This window comes from Enoplosus armatus, chromosome 23 (assembly GCF_043641665.1).
Source record: "Enoplosus armatus isolate fEnoArm2 chromosome 23, fEnoArm2.hap1, whole genome shotgun sequence".
Taxonomy (NCBI): Eukaryota; Metazoa; Chordata; class Actinopteri; order Centrarchiformes; family Enoplosidae; genus Enoplosus; species Enoplosus armatus.
Window position 1 is genome coordinate 15,024,157 of NC_092202.1, and position 22,529 is coordinate 15,046,685.

General features: G+C 48.2%; 1 protein-coding gene across 1 annotated transcript; it reads left to right on the top strand.

Moving 5' to 3' along the window:
- The first annotated feature begins 1,913 nt into the window (after positions 1 to 1,913).
- ing2 (inhibitor of growth family, member 2) lies at positions 1,914 to 5,315 on the top strand. Its single transcript, XM_070930001.1, has 2 exons — positions 1,914 to 2,092; positions 4,452 to 5,315. The coding sequence occupies exons 1-2, from the start codon at positions 1,948 to 1,950 to the stop codon at positions 5,150 to 5,152; spliced, it is 846 nt and encodes a 281-aa protein (XP_070786102.1). The 5' UTR covers positions 1,914 to 1,947; the 3' UTR covers positions 5,153 to 5,315.
- The last annotated feature ends 17,214 nt before the right edge of the window (positions 5,316 to 22,529 follow it).

Sequence of the window (22,529 nt, forward strand, 5' to 3'; positions counted from 1 at the left end):
GTGGTGAATTAATGGATATATTGATTGTTTTTTTGTTTTTTTTTTTCTTTTTCTGCAGGCATTACGGATTCTTAAAGGGTAAAAAAAGGATTGAGGAGTTTTAAAGGCTTGTAATGTAAGGTTCACTACAAAAATTGACATTTAATTGACAATCTACTTGAATCTATCGTTTCTTCTTTTTCTTGATATATGAATATGAACTGTCATCTTAATTCAAATCAGGCTTTAAGTTTTCAAAGTGTCTCCTCGGTCAAGCGGGAATTTCAAGCAGTCGTTTGTGTTACTCGAGAGGTGCCATTGCTGCTACAGTCTGCAGCACGTTGTTGTGAGTCAATTAGGCGGTTTTGAAAGAGAGACACCGGAGCGGTTTTATTTTGACATCCGTAACCGGAAGCGCTAGCGTTGCTTTTGTGTGTGTTTTCCCCCTCCCTTTCAGTCGTTGAAACTTGACAACTGGTGTTCTTGCTCAGGAAACGAAACCAATGTGACAGCAAAGTGGAGCGAAAGGTCGCAGTGTATTTTCCACCAGAATGAAATGAAACCTGCCTTAAACCGGACACACACACACACACACACACACACACCACAGACCTGCCTGTCGGTTTGTTCATGTGAGCTCTCCCGTGTTATTTAGGACTACATTTACCATGGCCGCGTCTCAACCACCGACACAACAGACAATGTATTGAAGAGAGAAAGTGGCTTCAGGCTTCCTTGTACAAGAAGTACTGCAACAAGTACTACTAGAAGGCTGTAGTAGTGGTGGTAGCAGTTACAATTCTGGTTGCAGTAACAGCAGCAGCAGTAGTTATAGCAGTGTTGTAGTTGTGGTAGTATTTAGAGTAAAATAGTAGTAGTAATGTTGTAGTTAATGTAGTAGTCATTATAGTAGTGGGTGTAATACTGGTAGTTATAGTAGCATTAGTGGAAGTAGTTATAGTATTAGTAGCAGTGGTCGTGGTAGTTATAGTAATAGTAGAAGTACTTGTTGGAGTAGTAGTATTTGTAATCTTAGTAGTAGTGGTGTAATATCACAGTAGAGCCACGGTAGTTACAGTAATAGTAACATTATCAGTTACAGTAGTAGACTAGAGTAGGTTGTAGTATGGTATGGCAGTAATAGCTCCTGTAGAAGTAGTAGAAGGACAGGGAATGTACTAGCATCAATACACAGAACACTGAGAATAGTTCCTGGCTTCATGTGACACAGAAAGAGGAAATAAGCACGCACGCACGCACGCACACACACACACACACACACACAGAAGCCTTGTTCACAGTGACGCTGTTTAATTATGAGCTTATCTAACATGTGCAGCCTGAAGGTGGAACCTGCATATTGTCAGTGTCAGGATGTACGTGAACCAAAAAAACAAACAAAAGGGGTGCGTTCACGGCACTTCAAAAGCACCTGCTACATATTTGTTGTCAAAACAATAGCACCTTCAGACCACGGCAGATTCCTTGTAATGTATGTTACTTGGCAATAAACAGTTTCTGATTTTTGATTCGGATTACACCAGCTACTCATAATGTATGTTTATGAATTAACCTGAATTTTATACGGTCAAAAAAAAAAAAAAAAGATCAACAGTGCCTTTAATCTATCTGCTGCTCTGCTTTAATGCGAAACAAAAGCGTCTAAATGACTGGTTTAATTTCCCGGGAAAATGTTATGATAATGAGGTCACTCTCAGCCAATCCCGACGCAGCGAGCCCAACCGGGAACCGCCCTCGGTGACGACGAATGAGAGGAAACTGTACAATGCCATAAAAGGAAATTACTCCCGCATGCGCAGTGGCTTGAGTTTTGTTTGAAGTGAACTGCTGCCTGCCTGGGACTGCCCTACAAGCTGCAAAGTCGCCAGGCATTTGCTTTTAACAGTGTATTTTTTTTTCTCATTTCCTCCGCATTCTCTTCGGGGGCATCTATGCATCGCGGAGACGATGTTAGGCCATCACTATCCAAATGCCGACAAGTCGCAACAACTGGTCAACTATGTGGAGGATTACCTGGAATGTGTGGAGTCCCTGCCTTTGGACATACAAAGAAATGTTTCTCTGCTTCGGGAAATTGATGCAAAGTATCAAGGTATTGTGTTTACATGCTTCTCTCGTTAATTACGACTGCGCGTGTACAATTGGCAAACATTAGCGGCAGTCTGACAGGGTGTGCTGAAATGGTGGAGCAGGCGCGAGCCTTGCGTTTCCCATTTTGCGAAAGGGGAGAGAGGAAAAAAAAACAACCCCGAGAGCCCCCTGTTCATATCTGTTCTTCGATAAACACTAATGCGACCGGCTGAAATGTGGATCATTACATGAACGGGCCAAGCGTTAAATAAACAAGTTAGCCATCCGTCTGTTAGCATAGCCCGGATACACTCCGTCCTGCAGTGTGTGTGTGTGTGTGTGTGACACCAAACTCAATGAGGGAAAAACCTGAAATGTGATCGTTCTTTCTCTCGGCAAACGTACACACACGCCACGACCTGTTAAAAGATCTGTCGCGGACACTCGGTGTCCAATGGCAAATTCGGCGTCAACACAATCCCAAAACTCGCACTGTGTAATAATAAAACCTCAACTTTTTCCAATAGGTACACACCGCCGCCCACTACTGTGTTTCCGCGGAGGATTATTGTGCGAATACAAGGGGAAACGATGAATCGACTTGGGCATTTATGTGAATGAAACGCTGCTTGGTGTGTTTTAGTGTATGCCGAAGCCCAGAACGCAGGGTGCAAGACGTGTAGACGCTCATGAACAGCGTTCAGTGAGGTGTGAACCCTGCGAGCCCCGGTGACTACGGTTAACACACACACACTACCGTTTTTTTTTTTAATGTAAAAACAGTCCTCATTGTTGCTTTATTGTCGACGCGGGGCGAGCAGCGGCTTTGCAACCAGCCTCCGTTACCAATAAGCGCCACGGCGGACGACGTCGACACGGATGACATGACACGCACCGGCAGAATGAACGACGCGTTGCATTTCGATTGTTTTTTAAAGCGGGATTTACACATCTCCGAGGGCTGGTGCGGTCTCTGCCCCTCCACTCGGCTCCGTCAAGTGTAAAACGCAGAGCCGGATACCTCCTCTTCTAGGCAACCCCCCTTCAACATCTGACCGCCGTCATTTCCTGTAGGCAGACATTCACTGCGGCTCAGGCTCAGCCCCCTTTTTTTTATACATCCATGCTCGGCCCTCCCCCTTCTTCTTCCTCGAGGTTTGACGGCAGTTGGCATCCTTAACATTGCATTACTGCCGCCTCCGGGATATAGGCTGTATTCGAAGACGCCTACTACATACTACCGACAAATGCAGCATGCAGTACATACAGCATGCTGCGTCTCTTATTGGTATCCAGTATGGCACTGTCAAATCGATTTATTTTGCGGTGTGCCCGGTGTTTCGGTTTAACGGGTGACGCTGTTGACTGGCGACTTTCAGCCGACTGCGTCTGTCGTGGTCGTAGTTACGACGGCCGCTGAAAGCAACTTGCTCTATTCCTGTTTTCAGCAAATTCCGGAACAACAAGCGACGCTCAAAATGCAACTGCGTGTCCTCAAACAAACGCGCTCTGATGGAAAACTAAACACAGAGGCACTTAGGAGGACAGCTAACGTCACGTGCCCTCTTGCTGTTTGTCAACAGCTGTCGTAACTACGACAACACCTGACGCGTTCGGCTGAAAGTCGCCAGTTAACGTGGTCACTCGTTACACCGAAACACCGGCAAAGGCCGAGCCGGTTTCCGGGTTGAGAGGCGGAAGTAACAACCAGGCAGGTGTCCTTTCGAAAGTCGGAACAAGCTTTTAGACGAGGCATTGCAGATCTAATGTGAGTGAAGGTTCGGTAACGGGGTCGCTCGTTTCTCGCCTCAAATGTGTTCAGAAGCAGATTTCGGTGGACCGCCGAGGTGAAGTGAAAGTTGACGCGACGTTAATGGCAAACCGCCGCCAGCGCTTTGCATTGTGGGACACAGTAGGCGAGGTAGACCTGTGCGAATCAGTACGACATCCGGGTGTTTTTAACAGACTGTATGCTACATGCTACATGTTGGGCCAAATCAGTACGTCCTGCTAGTATAGCAGGCGGCTTCCAATAGTCATCCTCACCAGCCAACCCTGTTAAAGTGTTACTAGTCCAGTAGCTCTGTTACTTACTCTGTTACTCTGGAGTATTTGTAACGATAACTATAAATACATTACTCTAAATACAGCTGATGTAGTCTACAATCGGACTGTTTTTTTTTGTTTGGTGTTTCCCAGCAAGTCTGTTTTTATTAAAGCGCCATACCTTCAATATTTTTGTTGACTTGTTTAATGATCAAAAAAATATACAGGAAAGCATAACACCACAACAGAAACTCAATACTTAACAGCATTTCACAGTAAGATAAGACATTTAATTTGTAATATAATAAAACCCTCCTTTGTGTCTTTCTTTGCAGAGGTGCTGAAGGAGGTGGATGAAGTATTTGAGAAGTACAAAGGTGAGCAGGATGCAGCTCAGAGGAAGCGCCTGCAGATCCAGCTGCAGCGAGCGCTCATCATTAGCCAGGAGCTGGGCGACGAGAAGATCCACGTGGTGACCCAGATGACGGAGCTGGTGGAGAACCGCTCCCGCCAGATGGACTCCCACTCCCTGTGCCTCCAGGAGCCGAGCGAGGCCGAGCGGCTCAACGCGGAGCGGCGCTCCAGCGTTCAGGACTCCCCGGCCCCCGAGCGCTCCTCGGCCCGACGCCCGCGGCGCCAGCGCAACAGCGAGAGTCGCGACTCCAGCCACCCGTCGGCCAACGGCTCCCTGGTGGACGACCCCGTGGAGGAGCTGTCCATCCCTCCGCCCCGGGAGAAGAAGTCCAAGTCGGCGAAGAAGAAGAAGCGCAAGGCCAAACAGGAGCGAGACGCCTCGCCGGTCGACTTCGCCATCGACCCCAACGAGCCCACCTACTGCCTCTGCGAGCAGGTGTCCTACGGCGAGATGATCGGCTGCGACAACGACCAGTGCCCCATCGAGTGGTTCCACTTCTCCTGTGTGGGCCTGACCTACAAGCCCAAGGGCAAGTGGTACTGCCCCAAATGCAGGGGGGACAGCGAAAAGACCATGGACAAAAGCCTAGACAAAAACAGAAAAGACCGCAGGTCCAGGTAGTGACCCGTCTTCAGTCGCCCTTCCCTCTTCCCCCTGGAAGATGTCTTTAGCCTGAGGGTTAAGATTCTCAGCCGTAGTTGGCGACACTAATTGTGATGTTGTAAGAGCACAATCGAACACCAGTAGTAGCAGCGCTTATTATTAATCAAGGACAAGTCGTGACTGAACTCGTGCTGTTACATCACTGATTGATCCCACTGGCTATAACTGTCCTGTAGTCTGCAGGGGGTCCAGGTGCTGCAAGAATCATCAGCTTGAAGCTGCCAGCTTCCTCAAGTGTTTTGCTTTTTTTTTTTCTGTCGATTTGCGAGGGGGGGAGGGGGGAGGGCAAAAGCATCTTCTTTTTTTTTTCTTTTGGTTCACTATCCCTTTTCATGGTCCTAATAATAAAAATGAGGTATCCCCGCTAATGGTCATTATGTTCTTCAGTTTTGGCCGAACAAATGTTTAGTTTTTCTTTTCTTTCAACTTTCTTAATCGTACTCAATTATTTGAAATCAGTGTCTGCCTCTGTATAATAATGGCTTGTAGAGAATAACCTACCAATGTAATATGTTTACAAGAGATTTGCTATTTAATTGAGGAGATGGTCGTTGATGGGACACTGGAATAGGACGTCATGTTCGTGGACTTCATGTTTTCACTGGCTCACTATCACTATTGTGTAAATTTCTTTTTATATTCATTAAAACAAAGTATAGTCATTCAGTTCTCTTTATTTATTTTTCTTCTCCTTGTGGCGTTAAGTGTGTAACCAGTTATCTGTACAGCCTGCCGTGCCATTAGCCAAGATTGTTTTTCCACTATTTGCATTAATAGCCAGTGGACCGATGGCTAAATGTTGTACTTTTTTTATATGGCCGCTTCAGTTGCTACTTCCTTTGCAGATTCAGATTATTGGTACAAAAATCATCTAAAATTGTGATGCATTACTGTAAAACAAGCCACTCAGCAGCAGTATGTAATAAAGTAGCTCAAATTGGCCCCACCTTTTACCAGCTGCAACATTTAAAGGGATCAATCCAATTATATAACGCATACTATTCTGTAATGTGCCCTTCTGCACAATGAGTACTTCAAGTGTATTTTCAAACTAACACTGTGTATAAACAGTGGTATGCTACATCTACTCCTCCTTCCACCACTGATCCTGTAATTGCCACTTATGGCCACAGAGGTCACTGTTGCATCAAAGGATACGTAGGCCAGCTTTAATGTACACTCAGTTGCCAGTTTATTAGGTACACCTAGCTAAAACTAATGCAGTCTAGTACAACACTAGTCATTTTATGTATGTTTGTAATAGTTTATAGTGTTAGTGTATCTTAAAACACATGACACCAATACATCAGTGTAATGGTGTTTATCAGCACAACATGAGATATGCTTTCTTCTCCCTCCATGTGTCATGATGAGGATTTAGTTTGCTTTTGTTCTGCCTTGTCGCCCCCTCCGCTTCCTCTGATGTCTGTCCGTCACGTGACCGGGAGAATGCTGGGTGCAGAGTGCGCCCCACGAGGAGTCCTCTTCCTCCTCGCTGCTGCTGGACTCGCCGAAAAGGTCTTCGCCTTTAGAGGCTCGCGTTGCCGAGCCGACAGCCCCGGGGGTCGACTTGATGCTGACGAGGGCGGGGCTGTGGCCGAGGCCGAGCAGGACGCAAGTCTTGCGCCCGCGAAGCGGCCTCATACAGCGGACGTGTCCATCCGGGGAGAGCACAGACAGGACCCGGCATGCCTCCAGGTCCCACAGGCTCAACTGTCCTGGTTCATCAACATAAAAGGTCATCGTTGCACATGGAGATATTCTGCTGAGCATTTCAGACCTGGACGATTTGGCGACACCTATGGTTACTGGTGGTAACAGCAGGGGTGCTTTAACAATACAGGTCGCAGAGTTCCATTAACAGAAACACCTGTGTCAACATGTACTGGGGGCAGCAAACATTTAAGTGCCTACTTACTACTGCAAACCCCCCAGGAACAGCGCTGCTCATTGCATTGCTACGAATATATCGCTTCAAATATAATCTGCGTATATTAGCCTGAGTCTTGCCTGAAAGTGTGAAAACATGCTGTAAAAAGGGCGAAAACGCCCTCAGTCGAACAACCTGATAAATCCTTCCGTTCCTTTATAAGAGCTTATAATAACTTGGGGGATCTCCTACCTGACAGCAGAATGGCTTTGCTTCCCCCCTCAGTCACGTGAAGCTTACTGGAGACTTGTATCGCCAGATTCCCATAGCCACAGATGCTCCTGCAGTGTCCTCTGAAGGGGTCCCACACCTTCAGTCTGTCAGAGCAAACATGGGACGGCACAATGAACAAAAAACGTGAACGCGTTTTAAACTCATCCAAACATTTAAAACTGAGCAAAGGATTCACTGACGCTAGTGGAACCCGACGGCAGCACGACCCTCGCACAGTGACAGTATCTATATGGCATGACGTCGTATATTTCAATGTACATGAATATTTCAGCAAACAAAAATAAACCCCGGCGCTTTCAACCACTGTGGACGTTTTCTGACCTGTCCTGAAAATGGCTCAGCTGTCATCACATGACCGTGATGGAATTTCTGCCCTCCACCCTGGCATTGAAATTGTAATAAATGACTAGGACTCAACGAGACGCACGGCAATGGGCGTCGTCGGCGTAACAACGGGTGGGGTCGCGGCGTTGAAGTGTACGACAGCTGGACGCGCTCACCTGTTTGTTCCTGTGACCCCGAAGACGACTCTGTCCGCGGCGTCCGTGACAGCCACGCAGCAGACTCCGGCCTCGCTCCTCAGCCTTTTCCTCGCCTAAAAGAATTTGCACAGCGACATAAAGGTCGATATGAAATCTCAAGTCACAAATATCGCTCACCTTGGCCATCGGGAGAAAAACTGAAAAATGCGAGGGACACGCGTTTAGAGTGAACTCAAAGCGGTGACAAACGGGAGCAACCCACGGCCCCTTTGTTCAGGTCCCACAGGGCGACGTAGGGCGTCCTCTGGCCTCGGTCGTAGCTGGTCAGCACCAGGTGACTGCCTGTGTGGGTAACAGCCGCTGTGTGGAGGCTCAGCAGTGACGTCGCGGCCTCCAGGGTGCGCGGGTGCTCCTGCAAAACCGTGCTGAAGACATTGAGGTGGTGGGCAAAGTAGGAGCACACCACCACCTGGAAAAACAAAAGATGTCATGGAGGCTGATGCAATACAGAAAGCGCTAATGCAGTGACGTTATAACTGTAACGTGCAGTATGACTGTTTTTTGCCAAAAGTCGTGAGCATAATCTTACACCTGATGGAAATGTTGATTTCTCTCTCCTTACTGTGCGTACCCGTTCATCTCCACTGAGGAGGTACTGCTCTATGGACTGGTGTGCCTCTCTCTCCGGCCTCCTCTCCTTCGCAGGCCGGCTCTCTGTCCGAACGTCCCACGGCGTCGCTGAGGGAAGGAGGGGACACTTCATTCATTCATTCACTCACTCACTCATTCCCGTGACAGGACTGGCCCGACCTGCTCCCTACCTTTTACTTGTGCTACTTCAAGTGCTATTTTGCATTTATTTAGCACTTTTACACCGTAGTATTGCATCTATTAAAGCCAGATTTGGTTGGATCTGTGCGTCGACTAAGCACCCACTGTAAAATGTAAAATGTTGGTGGTGACTGGTGTCCGTTCGCAGAGGGAGGGTCGGGCAGCTCGCGCGTTGTCTCACCGCGTGGCGTCACATCGGGCCGCGGGTCTTGGACAGCGACTGCTTTCATCTCACGCTTGACGGAGCCGGAGTCCAGGTCCCACAGGATCAGATGATCTCTGCAACGGACAGAAATTTAAAGTGGGGTTCCGCTGAAGTGGGTCTTTGAGGGTCGACATGAAATGCACAGCAAGAATAGCTTGGTTAACGGGTCTGATGCGTTCATTTTTAATTAAAATTCGGTTCACGTTGTAGCGTAGGTTCATCCCAAATATTCAGAGTAAGAGTTGGGGTGCCAGACAGGGGAATAATCACAATCCCAAATCTGTCACTTTAAAAATATTGATAAAAACAAGTTGGGAGAGATGGGCCGTTACTGTTGCTACAAACCACAAACCATCAATTCCATCTTTTCGTATTCAAGCCAAATAACAACCAAAATAAATTCATAAGCAACCTAATCAAATGGTTACGATTATTAATCAAGCTGTTTGTCCGCTAAATGTCAGGTCAAAGAGGTAGCTGAACAAGATTCACCCAAACCCGCTCCGGGGATCGGGGAAGTCCAGGAAGTCAAGCCAGGCCACTTCGCTTACTCTCAGGCGCCAAGATGTCCAGAAACCGGATGAAACTTTTAGTCATCTCCTTCTTTAGTCACTCCCGCTCCTCCCTCTGTTCTCCTCCATGCTGCCTTTGTTAGTCCCCCCCTTCCACCCTCTTCCCGCTGCCTTTCCAATCGAGGTTAGAAAGGGCTACTCTGCTACAACATGACACGCGTTTCAATGAAATCTGTGTGAGGAATAAATGCATGTAGGGTGTCTGAACAACAAGGAGCCTCAAATTATACAACTACATGTCATACAGCTTTTTGTTGTGTCATGTTCTTAACTTTCAAGACATTTTCTACCCTTGCGTGGTATGAATTATCCCTATAATTGCAAACTTCCCACACTCCCTGTGTTTCGCAGACCAACTCGCCTGGTCTCTGATAGGCCCAGAAGAGTCCGTCCGTCCTCCAGAATGCAGTACTCGTGCTGAGGACAGGGAACAACTGTGATCCCACTCTGTCTCCTCACGTAGCTCCGCTTAATCAGATCGTACACCAGCAGAGTCTGGGAGGACAAACATGACCGACACGTTACTGTGACCGGGAGGGGTATGGTTAGTTCACTAATCCCCAACCTACTGATGAATGTGCGAAAATCAACATCAAAAGAGAGTCTGACCTGGAATCGACATGACTGTGGATCCGTGTTGCTGTGTGTGCTTCTGTCTGTTAAGATGTAAAGCTTGAAGTCATGGGCGAGCACCGCGTCGGTGCTGCTGTAGAGGCCGCGCTCCACTCTGACCGGTCGACAGGCGAAGCGCCGCCTCGCCAGGTTCCACACAGACACCGTCCCGGCTCTGACGGAGCGGCACACGGCGTACCTGCCGGCAGAGGGAGCCAAACTCCATCAAAGGAGGATGCCGCCGCAATGCAAATACAGACTTGTGTGGTGCCTGGACAGTGCTGATCCCGATACCAATACGTTTCACACATTTCCTGGCAAAAATAAATAAATAAATAAAAAATCCCTCTGAAAATAAAAAGTGCCAAATGTGAAAAAGACAACTCAAAATTCAAATGCTCCATTCTACAGTAGCAAGCACACAGTAGGTTTGGGGCAGTCATAAGGACACAAACAATTTAGTCGCATGGGGTCCTGGATATTTCCTGCATTCCACCTTGGAATTACAACAGCAGCAGCTAATACGTCACGATCAGTCTAAGTTATTGGAGCGCTCTGCTCAGGACTGCTCTTCAAGTGTTTGGAGGTTGTTCAGTTTGTCTGAAACGAGGGGGGGGGAACTGAGGGTCTGCAGGAAGGGCCAGGAGGAGATACATAAGGATTGTTTTCAACTGTGAATCATGCAAAGCTGCTCTAGTGGAGCCCCAGAATAAAAACATTAGAGCTGAAATGAGCATAACATGGAACCTTTAAAGAGGCAGCCCTCTTCACACGTGTCGCCATCTTGATTTCACAACAAGGCTTGGGTGAGTCGCCCAGTATACGCCAGAGAGATCTCTTTACATCCAACTGGCTGGTCATGTCATCTTACTGCTGTGTCACTGGGTGCAAGACGTGCGAGAAGAAGGGGTGCTGTCGCAGCAAGACCTTCCACCGTTTTCCTGTGAATGAATCTGTTCAGCTCAAACAGAATCAAACTTTCTTTTACAACCACCACAACATATGTGAATGATATTGACGAATATCTGGAAAGGGCCAATATATTTATTAATGTGTGATGTATCAGCAGGACCCAGTACAGGTTGCTCCAAAATGCATTGCAGATGGATGGAAGTCATCTTCACACTGGACCAGAAGCATCACGGGATGGAAACACAAAGTGACTGTCAGGGCTACATCTCCGCACGTACCTCGGGGTTTTCCCCATGGGGACGACGTCCTCCGTGCCGTCCCTCCGGCGCTTATGGATGTTGTAGGTGAGAGTCTGGTCACTGATCCTGGAGGTCAGATCCCACAGGCGGAGGTACTTCTCTCCGCTGCAGATCCCCAGGCAGAAGCGCAGGTCAAAGCACAGGCCTGAAGGGAAATTGCAACAGTCATAGCTTTTTGAGGTCGAGGAAACAGCTCCGCATGTTGGGCGTGGTCAGGCGTGGCCTGCTGTGCTTGTGACCACCCATCAACAGTAGCTACATTGTGTCATACGTCGATTTTGTTGGCCCGAAATGGCGACTGTCGCTAACAGAGCTAATAATAGTAACAACCACGAGCTTGCTGTCTCCGGCTGACCTCTTAATGTGTCTGTCTGACTCGTATGAACATGCTAACTCTGCTGTGTAGCGACGCAAGAGAGGTGCTAAAGCTACACGTCAAAGGGGGAAAAAAAAAGTGAGCATTCTCACCAGTTAATGATCCATATAGAAGACATGGAAATAAAGGACATTGTTCTTGTACAGCTAGTTAGCCCTAGTGTCCTTTCAGATGTTTGTAGAAATGCGTAAATGTTGAGAAATCCAAACCTTCCCAGAACCTGCCATGCCGCCACTGTTGCAACAATTCCTGGTAGGGGGAGGGACAAACCTTTGGTCAGTACTGCTGGGAAGCGGGTGACGTGCTTGTGGTCCTCTGTCTCCAGGTTCCAGGTGACCAGCTCGGTGATGCCGGTGCGAGGGGAGGGGCAGAAGGCCACGACGTGAGTCCCTGCCCGGTTGACGGTGGCCTGGGGGATGCCGTCCTGGCCGCAGCCCAGTATAGACCGCAGGTAGAGGAAGGAGGCGGTGCCGAAGAGCTCGATGTGGACGATTTCACTGCCCCTCCTGTACGGGTATCTGACACAGGTGAAGCACGAAGCGGGTGGTAAGAGGGGAATGTTCACCACAGTGAGGTGTCAAAATGAAGTCCAGGGACATCAACACATGTCAAGGGCTTGACTTAATACCCTTTATTATTACTTATTTATCCTTACGTTACATGTGGGACCAAAAGAGTTCATTTTCCTTCTCAGCATTTTACTCCTCCAACAATATTTTGCAAGCCATTTAAATCAGACGTTACAGCAAATGCAGGATTTGCAGCTGCGTTCACCCTGCAGTGCGGTTTGTAGGGGTGGGGGGGGGTACCTGCAGAAGAGCAGCAGGTAGTCCTCGGTGGTCTCCACAGCTTGTATGGAGGCAGCGCCGCTTTGAGCCGTCAGGACGGACAGCACAGCGCCCCCTCTGGCGCCGAATACCGCCGCCTCACCACCAGACCTCGCACACAGAGAGGAGCAAGTATCAAATAACTGAAAATGTACAGCATTAACAGAACACAGTGCCAAAATGTATAAAGAAACCAGAGGCATCAAAGTCAGACTGGTAGAGTCCAAGGCGCCACATCTGATTTTAAAATGTCTTATTTTTAAGTTCACGTTAAAGGTGTTGTCCCTATTCTATACTGTGACAATTCTGGCAGGTAGAACAACTGATCAATTGATTTATTATTTTATTCGACGATGTTCTGAGATGTTACTGGAGTCACTGCACCGCCATATACATTTCTTATCAGCCGTGAGCAGCTCTCCATTTATGGTGTAACATGAGGCAATAATGTACATTCAATCTCAATCCCAGTCTATTTTTTTTCTCAGCAGAAATCTGAAGTATGATTAGGTGCATGAGTTAAGGGTTTTGGCATTTTGTGTTTCTTAAATTTAGGCCGGTTCTTAGCTATTTACTTATATTAACTATGTAATTTACTATTACGAGAGCTTTCATTTAACGCCGACACACCGAAAGCGAGGGAGCCGTTAATGAGCTGATGCCCCGAGGGGTTCCGTGCTGTCACCATCCGTGCCGTCTTGTATTACCAGCAACCACCAGTGACCTGGTTTGTTGTTTATCCGATACCTCCTCCTGTCAGGTGTGAAGGTATGGCTTCTGCGCTAATTACTCTGAGAGCACACACGCCACTGCCCTCAGTTTCAGTTTCAATTAGACGATAGCAGAATGAAGGAGCACTCCTCTGGAAACTTTTGTTCTCCCTGCATGTTATCCCCTGGGCATCAGCTTCGGCGTCGCTCATGTACACGACAGGAGCTACGGCATGAGGGCATCGCCTCCGTGCTTCACTACACCGGTGAGGCACACGAGTAGAGGCCTGCCTTAATAATTCACGACTGTTATCAAACCCGGTGGTGAAACCTGTCTGGATACTATGGGGCCCTGTTTTCACAGCTTGTTAACAAAAGGGACGCGTGATATTATTTAAGAACGAGGTCACTCGCAGTGACACTCAGTCACTCATTGTGAACGTGACAGTCATGGTGACCTACTGGGATGTGGCCTGCTGTGGAAACAGGGTTTTAATGTGTGCAGTTTCTTTATTCTGATGAAAACACACAACATCAGTCAAAGCCAAGGCAGCAACGGGACAATGCTCCCAAAGAAAGAGGTGTTTTTGGGTGACGTAGACTATATTTGAATGAAAGTGATGCTGTCTGACCTGTAGGCAAAGAGGACGTAGTCTCTGACGGAGCTGCTGGACAGCAGGATGGAGCGGTCCTTGTGGATGGCCTCGCGCTCCATGGAAATGTTAACACAGTGCAGCAGCGAGCAGGAGGAGGCCAGGTCAAAAACCTAACGAGCGAACAAGATTAAAACAAAACACTGACTTTGTCTGTCCGCTGCTCGGCGCTGGGCAGGTAGTGTACAGCTCTAGCCGTCAGTACCTTGACTAGATGAGTTCCATCGTAGAAGACCACCAGCAGCTGTCCATCGCAAGTCGTGGTTACTATGGGAAGGTCCACCGAGTCACTCTCTGAGTACACAACTCGCCCGGACTCAACCTCTCTCACCTGAAACAACAGCCACAAGTTGTATTTCAGTGTGTTTTACATACATTTTGAAACAACAGTCTTTCTGCTGCTAAAACTCTTGGCGTTTGGTAAAATACAAACTTTTCTTTTTTGCCTTTCCCGGAAACCTACATATCCAAATTATCTTGATGTATGGATCCTAAAAGCTAGCAAGTTGTTTTTATGATGATATCTTTTGTTTTAACATCATGGTTACAAGCTTCCTGGCAGCGAAACTAAATTCAGCCAGAGTCCAACCTGCAGACTTTGTCCCATGCAGACTATGAGCATCCTGTCATGCAGACCCAGGGTGATTGAATCTCCCACAAATCCCCCCGCAGTGTCCAGGCTCCTGGTGATCCGCCTCTGCTCCAGATCCCAAAACCTCAGGCTTCCATCGGATTCACTTGTGACAGCCAAGGGTCCTTTCTGCCCCCCTCCCAGGGCAGTCACATTGGTCAGGTGACCTGGTTAGTAAACACACCATCATACAATTGGATTATTTCATTATAGAGTTAAAGCATGCAGCTACATTTACACAACATATACAGTATGTACTACTTTATTTACAACAGTACTAAGTTTTAGGTGTATTCAACAAGTCCAGTAAACATAGAAAGGCAACATAGCAAAATTAGAGTATGAACACTAAGAATGGCAACTCTGTGAAGCAAAACAGTGTGTGTGTGTGTGTGTGTGATGTGTTACCAGCCAGCAGGGTGTGTTGGAGGCCTTCTGGGGGCACCAAGCAGGTGGAGCAGGGCAGCAACACAGGCAGGGAGGACTGGGCACACTGAGCCAGCAGAGCATGGAGGTAGCTGAACTTCAGTGGGTCACCTGGGTCGGACACACGGCTTAGACAATACACTCTCTGGGGTTAGGCTGTGTCCGGTTCTACGCAGACGACTGCCAGATCTACTTCTCTGTCGAGTTTAATAAAACCATCCAGGAAACTGAGCAAATCTTTGCCTCCCTTACAGCAGTTAAAAACCAGCCACCTCAAAACATCTGCAATTAATAATAGAATTGTAATAGATCTAGCCTTATTTGTGTTTATTTATTACATTCACTCTTGATCTATACATTTTAATTTTAATTTATTTTTGTACACCACTGGGTAACTTGTTTTTTTAAATGGTCAAATAAATAAAGTTATGGTTATTAATCATTTAATGTTATGAAACTCAGGCACAGGTCATATATCAGATACTGTACAGCGTCTGATATTTCAAACACAATTTAAAGGCAGACTCTCTCACAGTATACCTTTGGCAACAGGACGGTCCTCTGTGACCATTTGTCCCAGTCGACCCATAAGCTGGGAGGCGAGCTGACAGGGGTCCTGCAGCAGCACCGCTCGGGACATTTCCAGAGCACCCGACAGCACTTCCACGTCCACCAGCACCCTTGGGACAGAAGGAGGCGGTGGGGATACATACTGTATTCACACAGATAAACACGACAGCAGTGGAGAGAGGACAGACTGGGGTCTAAAACAACAAATATCACAAGCTGGATTGGTTTAGGACCTACTTGTCTGGCAGCACAGCCTTCTTCAGGTCCTCCTCGATGTCCAGGACAGACAGACCCCAGGCTTTATGTAGCAGGAACTCGTAGTTGAAAATGCATTCAGACAGGAAGGGCAGGATTTGGCCTGAGCGGACCAGGTGGTAGGGCAAACCGTGAAGCTTCCTCAGATTGAATCTGTAACTTTTAGTCCTACCTTCGCCGTCCTCCGCCTCATCCAGTGTCCATGCCAGTGGCTGAAATATGTGTGCGTGCTGCGACTTGCCTCTGTAGTAGTGAGCATAGCCTGCATGCACGGCCATACGAGAATCGTCGGTTTTCAAATAGTGGTTTATGCACAGACGGCTCAGCTCCGAATGCGTCCAGCAGTACACCCACGTTGCATCTGTCCTGACCTCTGTTAGGTGACGGCCGAGGTCACGTTTCAGTCGAGCCCACAACACATAAGGCACCCTGGGATGGCTGGAAGAGGAATGATGTAAGGTCACTTCCTGGAGCACCTTCCCATCTTGGGCCAGTAGGTCCAGTAACTCCTGAGGATGGACATAAACACGAACTGGATCAGAATTTCAAACTGACCCCATTCACATACAAACCTTTTTCTTGCACACTGGTGAATACACACTGGCGGTGGTATGTATTTGCAGTCTTTGTGCAAAGCTAGGCTAACCACATCCTCAAGCCAGGCAGCGTCCAACCAATTTTCAACCCACGCCTGTGTCCAAATCAGGATGGCCACTGTGTGATCACAGGCACAGGTTTTACCTGCATCAGCCTGAAGGCTATAGATGTTCATTGCAATAAATCACCTATCTCAAGCAAGGTTGAAGTATCTGCAAGTTGATTTTTATTGTGCACTGAAAGGATGCTGAACCACTGGCTGCTGTACGAAATCAATCTAAAAACGTATTGCCATGCTGTGGAAAGCGATTGGTGTTTATGTGTGTGTGCAGTTTCTAGTTAAATATAGCTTTGCCCACCTCTTCAGTGACACCCCAACGTGAGATGGATATCAGAGATGCAGCCTGTCCCACCAGCTGCCTCCCCAGCTCTCTCTCCAGGCGAGCCAGCACGCCCAGATAGAGGCCCCGTAGGCTGGCTGGAAGGCTGAGGCTGGCCTGGGGGGAGTAGGAGGTCCAGAGCAGGCTCTCAGAGTAAGCCACTTCCAGGTACAGAGGGCAGGGACAAGACAGACAGGCCTGGACCAGCAGCTGCCACTGCTGCTCCTGCAGACACCGTCGGTCAGCCTGCAGCTTGGTCTCTAATGCTGCTGTGATGTCACCTGGGCTGAGTGGAGGGAGGGGCAGGACTGTGGGGTGGGCTGACTTTTGGGGGAAGGTGAGAGAGAGAGAAATCTGTCAACTATAAATCACATATTTACTTGACTCTAATTGGTGACTTCAGGTGGCTGAGCCACATCCGTTGGCTCAGAACACCTTTGCCTTTAGAGTTTTTACATACTATTCCTTCTGCAAATATACCTGAAACTCACATTTGAAGTAATCCATTCTAGCCATGCTGTTGGTTGTATACGGCTTGATACTCTACATTTCCCATTTGTCACATTACTATGTTTCTTTGCTGCATCCTCCTTTCTGCTGCCACTGTGAAATTCCGTCTGCTTTAATTCGGCTCTACTGACCTGCAGAGCGTGAGTGCAGGGGGAGTCAGTGGTGGCAGATAGGATGAGGCGGACATTTAGAGGTAGAGGGGTTAAGATCCAGGAGAGGTCTGCACCATGTTCCTCAGACAGCTCATCTAGCCCGTCCAGCAGGACCACAAGGGGCCTCTCCGCTCCCACCAGGCCCAGCAGAGAGTGGAACTCATTGATCAGCTGAGGGAAATCCTAGAGGGGACAAACAACCCTTTAGACCCAGAACCGACGCGTATACCAGAGTCCATCAGATCAGTCGCAGGTCAGTCGGGTGAGATGCGATGCAGCTGTGTTTACTAGAGATGGTCCAGTACCTCTGACAGCTGTGTGTGGGGACAGTAGGTTTCAGCCAGCTGGACACAGAGTCTCTGCAGGACCAGACGAACATTCCTGCTCTCCCCGGTGAAGCCAATAAAGTGCACCAATATCTTCACAGCTCTGAAACAATGAGACGTTAAAAAAAGTGGAATGGTTCAATCAATGACACACTGATGGTTGATTTATCGTATTTAGTTTGTACTTGAATGTATGTTATCTGTATCCATATATGTAAATTGGATTTCTAACTGTACGTTGAACACCGCAAACTGAAATACTTTATCGCTACCATGTGATCCAGCATCTCACCCAGGTAGCCAAGAGGGTGCGAGCTGGGCCACTGCCGCCATGGTGGTGCTCTTCCCCCAGCCTGGTGGACCCAGCAGGAGGACGGGCCGGGTACTTGACTGCTGCACTGCCTTCTTCACGTCGGCTAGGAAAGCCTGCCTCAAAGTACAGCCCTTCCCACTGAGGCACGGAGGGGGACAGCTTTAGCGTGTGAGGAAATACACTTAAGAACTACATTCGCTCTGTTAAATGGTCTGAGTAGCCCAGCTCGAGTGGCGGCTGCTCTGTCCGTCAAGTTGGAGTAATGCCTGTTCTTTCTTTGAGTCACCATGGATGGCAAAATCCCAGTCACACCAGCATTTGAAACGGTGACATTTCAGAGGGAAACTAAGTCATTCCGACGAAGGTTTGCGATACTTAACACGTTCTGTTCAGCGAGATAATCTTCACTAATTAACACATTTTGTGATTTTGGTGAGCAAGCGAATCATGAGTCGCTGTCACCTAGCACCCCAGACTGTGGCGCATAGCCAGCTCGAGCGATTGGTAATGGACAAGAAAGGCGATGACCCACTCACAGATGGAGTCCGTAGTTGACGTGGCGTCGCATCTCCTCCTGTATCTGCACTCTGGCAGCTTCTCTCCTCACCGCGTCAAAAGGGCCTCGGGTTTTGGTGACCTTCATCACTCTGGAATAGTAAAAGTGCATAAAGTGGCTCGTACAACACAGAGATATTTACTAGTTTATATAAAAAAAAAAAAGTTTCCACGTGTGTGTTGTACTTGTTGAGGGAATTGATGACAGTCCGTTGGAAGTGGGAGCAGATGCGCTCGGTGTAGAACTGGTGCGACCGATTGTGTTTTGGGTTCAGCCCCTTCCGTCCCCATCCGACATTGCGCTCATAGATGTTGGTGTGGCGCAGCTGGATGATGTCGACATAGAAATGAATAAAATGTACATAAGAGGCAGAACTGAAAGACGGGGGGGGGCCTGCACTGCCAATGTCAGGGCTAAGGCTAGGTAGCGAAATTGGCTAGTCAGCTGTAGCACACGGAACAGTTTAGATGCTAAATTGCGGGCTCCCACTTCTAACAAAACACTGCCTGTCCTTAGCTTGTGCTATAAGCTACAGTTACCAGGGCCTCTCAACCCTCTCAGAGGCTTTTCTTCCTTTCAGTAATAAAAAAAAAAACATCACCGCAGCTCGTCCTAACAGTCGAAAATACCTTTTTGTGGAGCCGGTCCATGAACTGCTGGTGTGCTCTGCCGAGAACCGGGTCGAGCCGAGCTCGTCCCTTCAGGAGGTCGGCGTACCGAGCGACGTGTTCGCTCTGCAGGTTGCAGTAGAGATCTGGGATGAGCCTCTTGTAGCAGTGGCAGTGCTCCTCAGGGGGGGCCTCACCTACAGACTGCAGACCTGTCTCCACCTCCCAGTCGAGAACTATGCACAATGCAACAATGTAAGATAACGCCGACAGCTGCTGTTTGTCATTGGCTTGACACTACAAAGTCTCATGTTAGACATTTATCAACATTTGGAAGTTAGCATGTACCCCTTGAAATGACTTCCTGTCACTGTATTTAAACCATAGGACAACAAATCAGCACAGTGGAATCATTTCTCTAGTCAGAGGGATCAAGGAGAAACCTCTATCAAATGAGAGGTGGACAAAACCGAAACCAAAACAGTGTATGTTTTCCAACCCTACCGCACCTGTTCTGAGTAACAGCGATGCCTCCTCCTGCCCAAGGGCCTCCCCCGCGCTGCGTCGCAGAACCCCCCACAGTCTGTGGCAGGTCGTGCTCCAGTCCTTCCTGGCCTGCCTCCCACGCTCCCCGTCTGTGCCCAACATGTCGGGATGGCGGGAGCTGTGAACGCCGCCAGGAGATAATGAATGGTGACTGTTAAACCTGTGCTCAGATGTTTCCCCCCACTGAAACCCCCACTAACTGCTGCGACAGGACGACAGAGAGAGCGATAGAGATGAGCTTTCCTCTGGTTATTCATGGTAAACCCATTGGTCTTTCCTCTCTCTCTCTCTCAACCCAACCGTTCAAAGCCGATGACCCGCCGTAAGATTTAATAGTTGTCGAGATATTTCAGTCTGGACCACGGGCTGACCGGCTGACATTGCAATTCTAATAGTATGAGAGCATGTCATGATCTGATCCACACCATGAGCTGCCACCAGCGAGTCTGTCCTCACCTGATGGGAAGTAAACGGTAGACGGGAGGGAGGCGATTCTCGTCGAGCTTGTAGCACAAGTGGAGTAATGTTAGGTCTTGGTCCAAATCCTCCAGGCTCCTTGTACCCACAGGGCTGAGTCTGGCCACCTCTCCCTCTGAAAATGAACTGGAGCTCTGGCTCAGCAGTCCTGAGGATGTAGCCTGTTCTCCAAAACTCAGATCATTGCCGTCAGCGGAATCCTGGACGAAACTGCTGCCAGAGCTGCCGTCTGTAGTGATGCTGGACTGGGAGTCTGAGGCAGGAAAGTCCTCCGCTGGTTGGTTCCTGGACATTTGCTGCCGGTCTCTCTCAACCACTCTCACTATGGCCTCAAAGGCCTCTCTGGTTATGGTAGAGGGAAGGCTCTGGACCTCACACTTCTGTCCTACAAACAACTGACCAGCAGAGAATCACACATGAATTCATCATCTGCGAACAGATGTCGAATAAAACCACACGACGGTGCCTTACGACAAAGTTCGCTCCCTGGGTTTCCTGACATCTCTGGAGAGTCTCCACATGCAGCTCTACGGTGTCGTGGCGTTCAGACACAGGCGCCCCGACCCCCCGGCGGAGGTCAACCATCCTGAAGTCGTAGCCTCTCTGCTTACAGTACAGATACAGCCGGGGATACGCGCTCTCCATGAGCGCACTTCTCTCTGCAACTGTGTCTGAATCAAACACACACGTCAATGGCGGAAGACAAATTCTGAATACAAAATACAGTTACGTGGCGGAATACGCTGCCAAGCACTGTGGTGATGGAGCTGAAGGTCACATGGAGCCGATATGGAACAAAACCGCGAAATGTTAACGTCAAAACTATGCAGGCTTTAGTTGCATCTGTTCCATCTCTGACCACAGCCAGCGTCATGAGGTCAACGATCAAAAAAGCAAAAGCAAGATTTCACAGGGTAACAGTTGCGTAACAGACACGGCGGCAACATTAACATCAGTTTAAGTCGCGTTTGTGTCCACCTGATGAACTTGAATTTCAATATTCTCTCTCTTTTAGCTCTGTTTTTGGTCTCCACCACCTCCCGAGGAACATATCTGGCTATTTAGCTGCTAAATGCTCCACTATCTCCACCAGATACTCTCTAACTCTAAGTCTGACTGCTGTTCGGCGATGAGCAGCTGGAAACAAGGCTGATGAGAAAGCCAAAACAACGTGCTAAAAGCGGCTAAAAAGCTCTGCAGAGTTGGTGATCATTCACAAATATTATTGATTAGTGCAGCTTTAAGAAAATAGCTTATTTCAGCTTTATTTTTTAATATTTAATACAACTTATTAGAGGAAACAATAGAGAGCAACAACAGCTAGAGTTGCTGGTGGGCAGATTTTGTTACCGTCGGACACAACCAGGCTAGCCATTACCCCCTTCTCCTAGCTGTTATGCTAAGCTAGGCTAACGGCCGCTGGCTCCAGCTTCATACGTATCAAACAGACACGATAGTGGTATGAATGTTCTCATCTGCCTCTCCCCCAGAGAGCAAAAAAAAAAAAAAGTCACTCATTAACAATTCTGACGAAGACCTGCCCGCCAATCAGAAAACAGTATCTTCTGCTCATTCTTACCTTTGTATCCACCACATATGTAGACCATGAATCTCCTCTCTTCAACAAGAAACGGAGGCTCAAGCTTGTCACTGGGGGGGTTGTGGTCACTCCCTTTGTCCACGTCATTTTTGTTTGACCTAACAGACAGACAAGTCCCACCGTCTGTCTCTATGTCCTCCTTCATACCATCTTTGGCCGGTCCCTCTCTTTCTTCTTCTTCGTCCCCGTCTTCTCCAAAGAGTGCCTCCGTGCTGCTCAGTAACTTTGGTGAGTCCTCAATTGTTATTCCACGTTCATGTAGATCTAGTAAGGCCTTGGCAGCCTTCGCCTGACATTAAAAATGAGAAATGTTTTACAGACAAATGAGAAAGAAATGGCCTCAGGCTTACAGCTTTACCTCTCTTTGCGCCATTTTAAGGATGGAAGGACGTACCTTGACAAACTGACCTTGGGGCAGCGTGTCGGTCATTCTGTCCTCTAAGTAAAGATTATTTGGGGTTTTGCCTGTAGGCGGCAACTGTGGTGGACGCTGGAGACAAACACGGGACAGACAAAGAGGGAGAGAGAGGACAAAAAATGAATGCGCAAACATTTAGCACTTCAGTGTTTGCGGCCGGCCCGGGGTACTTACTCTGAGGTGATTTGTAACACTGGACCCCTCGCTCGGTTTGGTGCCATGCCCCCTCCTGTTTGTCCTCTACAAAATAAGGAGCATCAGAGAAGAAACAGGGATGGATGTTTTTAGGCCTACAAACTGCTTCATCTATTTACTTTTAAGTGGTTC

Coding starts and splice junctions, on each gene's coding strand:
- ing2 (XM_070930001.1), top strand. CDS start 1,948: ATGTTAGGCCATCACTATCCAAATGCCGACAAGTCGCAACAACTGGTC. Junction 2,093..4,451: donor AATTGATGCAAAGTATCAAG/GTATTGTGTTTA, acceptor CTTTCTTTGCAG/AGGTGCTGAAGGAGGTGGAT.